This window comes from Crinia signifera, chromosome 11 (assembly GCF_055691185.1).
Source record: "Crinia signifera chromosome 11, ASM5569118v1, whole genome shotgun sequence".
Classification (NCBI taxonomy): domain Eukaryota; kingdom Metazoa; phylum Chordata; class Amphibia; order Anura; family Myobatrachidae; genus Crinia; species Crinia signifera.
Window position 1 is genome coordinate 72156289 of NC_139227.1, and position 9229 is coordinate 72165517.

The 9229-nt window shown below is 42.4% G+C and overlaps 1 protein-coding gene across 1 annotated transcript; it reads left to right on the forward strand.

Moving 5' to 3' along the window:
- The first annotated feature begins 3213 nt into the window (after positions 1 to 3213).
- Positions 3214 to 9229, forward strand: LOC146045600 (actin, alpha cardiac muscle 1). Its single transcript, XM_083164575.1, has 7 exons — positions 3214 to 3447; positions 4720 to 4867; positions 7444 to 7768; positions 7975 to 8136; positions 8361 to 8552; positions 8700 to 8881; positions 8998 to 9229. The coding sequence occupies exons 2-7, from the start codon at positions 4739 to 4741 to the stop codon at positions 9139 to 9141; spliced, it is 1134 nt and encodes a 377-aa protein (XP_083020701.1). The 5' UTR covers positions 3214 to 3447; positions 4720 to 4738; the 3' UTR covers positions 9142 to 9229.

The window sequence follows — 9229 nt, forward strand, 5'->3', positions numbered from 1 at the left end:
GGAATTCAGAAGTTTTTTTAGGCAGCAATCATTTACAAGGCATAGACTTGGCATGTAAATGATCGCCACTTTATGTCCGAGTTTGGGCAGCGTCCAGAACCTCTGGCTAAAATGGACTGTATTATCTCCCGCTGTCTATCTGTAAGGCAAAGCAACAGTTCAAGTTTAATGATATCCATATTTGAGTACACATGGTTAAATGAAAATAACTGAGGACCTCAGTCATTTTCATTTAACCATGTGTACTCAAATATGGATATCATTAAACTTGAACTGTGGTACTAATTAAATTGGATCTCTTTAAAATCTGGACTGTTTTACTATGTCTTGAGGACAGAGGGTGGGATGCTGTAACAAAAAATGCAGTAAAAATACCGTTATCGGGGCAGCGCTGTGGAGGGAATCACCATCAAAACCTGGTGATACCCTGTAGAAGCCTATCGGCGCTGTCACGCATCCTTCCCAGCATGCCCCGCAGCCTTACTAAGCGCATATGTTAGAGCATATGTGATTAGTATCGATGCGGTAGCTGGCGGAGAGAGGTGAAAACAGGCAACGGATGTTAGCACATCCCTTCCAGGGTTTGAGTAGCACTGACTTCAGTGATGGTTATCAATTGTCTTTACTAGGCATTTGTTCCCACACCCCCATTACTACAAGGATGGGCGCCTTTAATAAGCATGTAGTCGATATAGAGAGTGTATATTCTTCTAGTGACCCAGGTGCCCCCAACCTCGATGGCAGCATCCAGTATCACCAGTAGCATCCAGTGTTACTGTACAAAGTGACAATGGAAAAGATAGGAATTGGTGCAAACAGCACAAATTAGATACTAATTGATCTGAAAAGCACATACATGGCACTTCTACAGACATGCAGAACATTACTCATGTAACATTACATAACAGCCCACCCAGCACAGACTATGGCTCCTATGTATACCCAGTAGGCCCTCACCTGCTGTGTTGCTGCCAGGAGGTGTGACTCATGAAGAGCCACAAAGGCCCAATTGCAAGGGGGTGTTACGGTTTAATATGCGCAGCAGCTCCCCTCAGCTATATCAATCACACTATGGGCCTAATGGATTGCTAACTTAGGAAAGTGCATTTTGGTTAATTCGGGTACTCCGGTTTCCTCCCACAATCCAAAAATATACCGGTAGGCTAACTAATTAACCCTAGATTGTCTGTGTGTGCGTGTACATGTGGTAGGGAATATAGATTGTTAGCGCCACTGGGGCAGGGACTGATGTGAATGTTCAAATATCCTCTGTAAAGCTCTGCAGTATATGTGTGCGCTATAAGAGAAACTGTTAATAAATAATATGCACATTATTATGTGTACGCATTCTGCTTCAATGCAATTGCATTTTGATTGACAGGAAGCCAGCGTGGGTGTTTGTCTAAATTAAACCCTATACTTTTGCGCATGCACAGAAAATTCAGCCCTACCTGATCAAAACTTAGCCCGGATCACTGCAGCTACACATTGGCCAAGGCCAGTGCAAGGTTTTTCGGCACCCTAGGAGGGGGGGTTCTTAAATGTTCAACACCTGCTATTTCCATCAAGGGGCCGATTCAGGCCCTTCGCAACGGGCCAAGTTCATCCCTGTCCCGATGGGGACACTCATCGGTCCATTCGTTCCAGGAAGGGCAGGAAGTGGGTTGTAGCAGGGGAAAGCCCAGCATTTTATTGGCATGCACAAAAACGCTGGGCATACCCTTGCAGATGCAGGTGTGGATACCTGCTTGGTCACATGAATGTGGAGATCTGTGGCCATAATAAAATCCAGTCTACACTGACTTATTAGCGAACAGGTGAAAAATCATTGGATGGAGAGTTACCATCAAATTACTGGTCAGGGGTGCCCCCCAGATTCTGGTGCCCCTAGGTAGCTGCCTAATGGTAGAGTGGGTACTGACATTGAAAAAGGGGGTGAGCAGGTGCTGTGGCAATACATGGCATATTGATAAAACTTGAGGGCTGATGTTAAGAATAAGTGCTATAGGATCATGGACATTATTAGTAACATAGGGAGTGATTGAGATATATGCATTATGCAGCTATTTACAGCTTTGAGCAGTTATTATACAATTATGCATACCATAGCGATACCATTCCCAGGGCCGCCATCTGGGGGGGTGCAGAGGGCACAAATGTCCCAGGCCCCACCACTCTGGCAGAGAGGGGAGGGCCCGGGCAGTTCTGTTGCACCCTCCCCCGTCAATGGTCACCCGTGGCCCTCTTCCCCCAGCCACCTACATTTACAGTGGCAGGCTGCAGATCGTCTGCTGCCGCAGCCCGCCGGACTCCTTGATTTGACAGCGGTGGGCCGCAGGTTGTCCACTGCCGTAGCCCGCCACATGCCACCCACAAGCCTTCTGTCATGCTCTAGATCCTGTCCGTGACTCTGGCTGCAAGATGAAAGATGATTTTCAAATCGCACAGGTGTTTATTGCAGTATCTTGGCTCTGCAAAGCCACCAATGAGCGCCTCAATACTTTCCCGTTAGCAGCAGTATTAGCATATTTTCGCACATACACAATGAAAAAAAAAAATTGCAGATGCAATTGCATTAGCCACTACATCTGAATCAGGCTCATAGTACAAATACTGTAACAGAACTAATATCACAGCCCATAAAAGCCAGATTAAAAAACTTAACATGATTATATCCACTGCTATACTTATATGATGGCATATCACACCAACATGACAACTTGTGTGGCAGCTGAAGCTGGGGTGTGCTGGGGACGGCTGCAAGACTAATGTGGCATTATCAGAGAGATCTTTGCAAATATATACCCAAATCCCTGGAGAGCTCAGACCATTACTATAAATTGCATTTTACAAGAATGATTTAATAGCGATTTGCAGTATTTTTTTTTTATGGTGTAAAAATGTTATGGTATGTAAACGGTTCTCCACACGTTAAACATTTAAATAGATGAAGTAGGACAAAGACATGGTTTAACACAACTGTTAATAGAGGTCAGCGCAAACAATAAATATAATTTGGGACTGCGCTCTATCGAACACAGCGATCAGTCAGTCTATGGGTTTGAATCTGAAGATGTTTCTTGTTTATTTCTCTGATAATCCTGTCTCTCGTTCTGTCAATGTATCAATCTTAAGGTCTCTCTAGCTATACAGACACAGCACTTTCTAAGTAAAGCATCTCCAGTTCTATATCCAGGAATAGCCATGTGTAAGTGTGAGCTGTATACAGGCTGAGGGGGAGGGAGACCCCTCTATATATGGTCAGTACTCAGACCCCCAGCATGGACCCTCACAAGGCCGGCAAGTCCTGGCTTCTCTCCAAATATGGAATTGAGTGAGTGTGGGGTTTCCTTGTTCACTACTACAGGGGCCACCAATATAAATACATGGCTGTGCAGAGCAGTTGTCAGCTCACAGCTACACCTACGCCCTCCCTGCTGCAGCACGGTAAGTCCTGAACGCCGCCACATAACCCTTACCTTTCCTGCTCTGCACACAATACCTTTTACCTTTCCCTTGACAGTCATGCAAAGGGTCCCCCTTAACCCTTGTCTTTCCCTAGACGTAGCCTAGCTCTTTTCCATGGTTTGAGTCATCAGTTTACCCTTTCTTTATAAAACTGCACAGCATTGTTTAAATTTCCTTCCTGGCACTCCAGAGGACCACAGAAACAATATTTAGCGACATTAAAAATGCATAGTTGCCCATTTCACTATTTTAAAACTCTTTCCATATGATAAATGGCATTCCAGCCAATCAGCTACTATTTTAAAAAATAATTCACCCCATAATTTTTCCAATAAAACTTTTTTTTTATCAATAGTAGATCAAAACCGCCCCCATTGAATAGCATTAATCCCCTAGTTTTTATGTAACGTAGAACCAAAATTTCCTGCATTGCTTCAATTTACCAGTAGACTCACATCACACTAGGAATCGTGCCCTGGCACTTCCGGAGTATGTTCTTTGGCAGTCCAGCTTGGCATTAATAACCTCTGCTTAGGAAGTCCCACACGCGATAACTTAATCATTACCTTACTGGCCATTCATACCCCCAATAAAACCTCCCTGACAACTCCTAAGGGATAGCTCCAATATCGTCATTAACATAGCTCCAGAGTGGTAAACACTAATTACTTATCTTCTTCCTAGCCATATCTATTAATTTCCATTAAGTCTTAAGATATCTGCCTCGCCTGCATAGTGCTGGACTGGAACTTTAATCCTTCACTCCTGCAGAAGATCACTAAACACACACATAAAAACCATATTTAAAATCTCCCTGACAACTCAGAAACAGTTGCTTAACTATTTTCTTCACTGGTCATTTCCCTTTTCCTGAGGTAAAACTTATTCCTAGTCATTAAAATCCCATTAGGGTCATCTAAATCCACTCCTCATATTAGCACATTATCCCTCCCTATTTGCAGTCCTGTGGAATGTTATTTAACTCCCCTCTTAGAAAGTCCTTGCCAAGCATTATTGAACCCCTCACTTGCCAAACAACTAACTTGACAAGTTCTACTGAGACAGCTGAGAAGGGGAAAAAAAAGACAGAGGAGCAGCTGTGCTGATAAATATATATATATTTAAAAAAAAAAAAAAAAACAGGTGGTCAGACAGCAGGAGAGGACAGGTGTGAGGACAAACACTATTTAGTGGACAATTTGTAACATGTAGTCACATAATTGTATTCTCTGTTTTCATTTACCCTCACAGCCTCTATCCAGACAGCACCATGTGTGACGACGAAGAGACCACCGCTTTGGTGTGCGACAATGGCTCAGGACTTGTGAAAGCTGGCTTTGCAGGAGATGATGCTCCCCGTGCTGTCTTCCCCTCCATCGTGGGGCGTCCTCGTCACCAGGTAAGACCGCAGCAGTTCTACACAAAATATTTAAGTCACATATCAGCAACCAGCAAAGTATTACAGAAAAATACAAACAAGGATTTTCTCTGCATTTTATTACATATTGTCTATTGCACAATGGGTGGGTTCCTTTTAACAGATGGGGAATGAAAATTAACCTGCGGCTCATTTTCCTCAGACATTACATTTTCTGCCTTTTTAAAATTCTATTCTAATGCCCTGAACACACGGTGTGATTCTGACAAGCTTTTGATTCGATTTTGACTACATAGTCAAAATCGAATCAAAATCTCGTGGTTTTGAGCCACATTCGATCTGATTGTACGGCCCTGCGGCATAGAAAAACTGTGACTGTGCAGTTACAGATATGTACTATATAGTCTAAATCAAATGTGTACACTGTGCCATGCAATTCAATCCTGATCGAATCAGGATTGAATTGAAAATGATTTGCACCGTGTGTTCTGGGCTTAATAGTAAGAGGGTTATTTATCAAAGTGACTGTGACTGGTGAGACTGTATAGTACAGATATGTACTACATAGTCTAAATCAAATGTGTACACTGTGCCATGCAATTCAATCCTGATCGAATCAGGATTGAATTGAAAATGATTTGCACCATGTGTCCTGGGCTTAATAGTAAGAGGGTTATTTATCAAAGTTGGAAAGAGATATAGGGCCAGATTCTCTAAGCTTCAAAAGTGATAAAATGAAAATTGATAAACAGCCAGCCAATCAGCTCCTTCCTGACATTTTTCAAACACATTCTGGAGCGGATTGGCTGGTTGTTTATCACTCTCCATTTTATCACTTTTGAAGCTTAGAAAATCTGGCCCATAGTACTAACCAATCCACTCGTAACTGGCGTTTCCCTTACTTAGAGTGAGAATTTACTAAGGCTTGGATGGCTATATAGTGGACGGAGATAAAGTACCAGTCAATCAGTTCCTAACTGCCACAGGCTGTTTGAAAAATGATAGTTAGGATTGAAGGGTAGTTTGATGCACACAGTGATATTTCATTTTATTCCATCTGGGTCTGTGTCTGGATCTGGTTGGTTACAGTGTTCACACTTGATTTTGACTATGTAGTACAGATCTGTATTCTATAAGCAAAATCGAATAGAAAAATGGTGTATATCTCACCGTGTGTATCCTCTATATCGGTCCACTTTACCACCATCTAAGGCTTGGTAAATAGACCCCAGCGTCTGTAAAATTACAGAAGCTGATTGGTAACTACTTTATCTCTCGCCAAACTTTAATAAATATCTCCCTAAATGGTACAGGCTACAACTTGCTGCAGAAAACATGCTTAGTATTCCTCTTTGGGGTTTATTTTTGGCTGTTACCCAGTTACTAATGTAACTGTACACCTCATACCTCAGTACATGTATGCAAAGCCACAGCCAACTGACTGCACCAGATGCCTCAACTACATAACACACAAAGGAGTAGATGTATGAAGGCAGTGATAAGGGAGTAGCCCAAGACAACCAATTAGCATTGAAATAGCATCTATAATTTGCATAATATAAAATTATACAGAGCAGCTGATTGGTTGGCATGGGCCCCTTCTCCTCCATTATAACTGCTTCATACACCTAGCCCACATTTACACACATTATAGCAGAATATTTTTTCCCGTAACAATTGTGTCTGTTTAAAAACATATTCAATTTATTACATATGGATGTGATTTGTAGGTTAGTTTAAGATAGATTTGGAACCAATGTCATTCATTTGCAGTTGATAACTGAAAGTGCTCTAAAAGCACATCATTTTTTCAAAGGATTTTACTCTAATTATCTGCGGTAATTAACAGCGGGTAATTGCATCATTGGGGTTAAACTATTGTCCCTGAAAATCTGTCAGGAGCCGCAGTTTATCTGGGATTTTGTCACCTTCCTCATGCAGGAAAAACAAAATCTCTGATAAACTACACCTTTTCGGTGACACGATCACAAAAACACGATCACATTTTGCAAAAATCATGTAAAAACTTTATTTTTAGCTGATTATTGGATATCCCCGTCCTTAGTCCATAGATACAGTTTACACCACAATGCATAAGGACGTGATGTGAATAAAAACCTAGTCATCTTTTACGGTTTTTTACATTTATTTATGGATCTACGATGGCTCAGGTGTTCTTTTCCTCCCACCACCTCTCATCATTTGATCCCAGAGTGGCTTTACGGCCCCCTGTAATTTCTGCTTAACATTTCTATCTCATGGACACACCTGAATTATACTCCTGTTACTTAGCTCTAAAGGTGGGTACACACTGGGCGATATGTACTTAACGATATAGACATTATCTTTATCTTGCATGCGTATCATGGTGTGTACAGTCGATATCATTAACAATGCGTGCAGCCAGTGAAGTGACTTACCAGTATAGTGAACGATATCCGTCAGTGTGTGCACTATATCGCTCTCCCGCCCCACCACCGATATTGTTAACTATATATCTAGAGCTATTCTCACTCAAGTATCTGTATTCTTTGTTTACTCTTCCAAGTCTTTCCAATGCTTGCATCTCACAAACATCTTTGTTTCTCCCACTGTAGGGTGTCATGGTTGGTATGGGTCAGAAAGATTCCTACGTTGGGGATGAAGCCCAGAGCAAGAGAGGTATCCTGACTCTTAAATACCCAATTGAACATGGTATCATCACCAACTGGGATGACATGGAGAAGATCTGGCACCACACCTTCTACAATGAGCTCCGTGTAGCCCCAGAGGAACATCCAACCCTCCTCACTGAAGCCCCATTGAACCCCAAAGCTAACCGTGAGAAGATGACACAGATTATGTTTGAGACCTTCAACGTACCAGCAATGTATGTTGCCATCCAGGCTGTGCTGTCCCTGTATGCCTCCGGTCGTACCACCGGTGAGTTTTCCAGCTTACCAGAACTTCAAACATTTCATATTATATACATACACATGATATCAAAGCATGATCATAGTGAAGACTATTAACCATAGTAGGATTATAAATCATAGATTAGACTGTAATGCTACATTTTGTACATTATCCCTATAAAACACTGCCCGTGACTGTCTGCAGCCCATAACAGTATAACCATTTCTCTCCAGGTATTGTTCTGGACTCTGGAGATGGTGTCACACACAACGTACCCATCTATGAAGGTTATGCTCTGCCCCATGCTATCCAGCGTCTGGACCTGGCTGGCCGTGACCTCACTGACTACCTCATGAAGATCCTGACAGAGAGAGGCTACTCTTTTGTCACAACTGGTGAGGATTGCCAACTTACCAAAACAATAGTAATAGTACCAGTAAAGGCTATGCCTTGCTCATGCATATTTTTACCAGTGGTTAGTAGCTTTCAGAATGCAGTGCATCAATCTATTTACTGTATCCTGGACGCCAAAGAGGACACTTGGCACGATGCACCTGATAAGTGAGGAGGTGTTTGCATTTGTTAAGTTTGTAATGATTCTGAATCTATCTTCATGCAGCTGAACGTGAAATTGTGCGCGACATCAAGGAAAAGCTGGCATACGTAGCTTTGGACTTTGAGAATGAGATGGCAACAGCTGCTTCCTCATCATCTCTGGAGAAGAGCTATGAGCTTCCCGACGGTCAGGTCATCACCATTGGAAATGAAAGGTTCCGTTGCCCAGAGACCCTCTTCCAGCCATCCTTCATTGGTAAGAGCAGTATTATAGTCACCTGCTTATGGGCTACCTAAGTAGTCTTGTTTTTTTATAGCAGTGTTATGAAGACCATCACCACATACAGTTCATACCAGTGGTATGAGGGCTCATCTCACACTGTTCTCCTTTGTTCCACACTAGGTATGGAATCTGCAGGTATCCATGAGACCACCTACAACTCAATCATGAAGTGTGATATTGACATCCGTAAGGACCTGTATGCCAACAATGTACTGTCTGGTGGTACCACCATGTACCCAGGTATTGCTGACCGTATGCAGAAGGAAATCACAGCTTTGGCACCAAGCACCATGAAGATCAAGGTAAAATTTGCTAAACTGTACATCTGCCTACTATGGGGATGTTATTAGTACTTAGGAGGACAGCCTGCTACCAATTGATGGCTTATACAAAACTAATGGCTAATTCTCTTCTACAGATCATTGCTCCACCTGAGCGTAAATACTCTGTCTGGATCGGAGGTTCCATCCTGGCTTCTCTCTCTACCTTCCAACAGATGTGGATCAGCAAGCAGGAGTATGATGAGGCAGGTCCCTCTATTGTGCACAGGAAGTGCTTCTAATTCTACTGTTCACTTCCTTTTCCTTCTCTATCCCTCATGTGGTACACTGGTAACTGCAGAAATAATAAGTTATTCCTACAAATAATAA

What these genes read in the sequence shown, in the direction of transcription:
- LOC146045600 (XM_083164575.1), top strand. Translation starts at nt 4,739, where the DNA reads ATGTGTGACGACGAAGAGACCACCGCTTTGGTGTGCGACAATGGCTCA. An exon ending in CTTCCAGCCATCCTTCATTG is followed by an intron (nt 8,553 to 8,699) that starts GTAAGAGCAGTA and finishes GTTCCACACTAG; the next exon opens with GTATGGAATCTGCAGGTATC. An exon ending in CAAGCACCATGAAGATCAAG is followed by an intron (nt 8,882 to 8,997) that starts GTAAAATTTGCT and finishes TCTCTTCTACAG; the next exon opens with ATCATTGCTCCACCTGAGCG.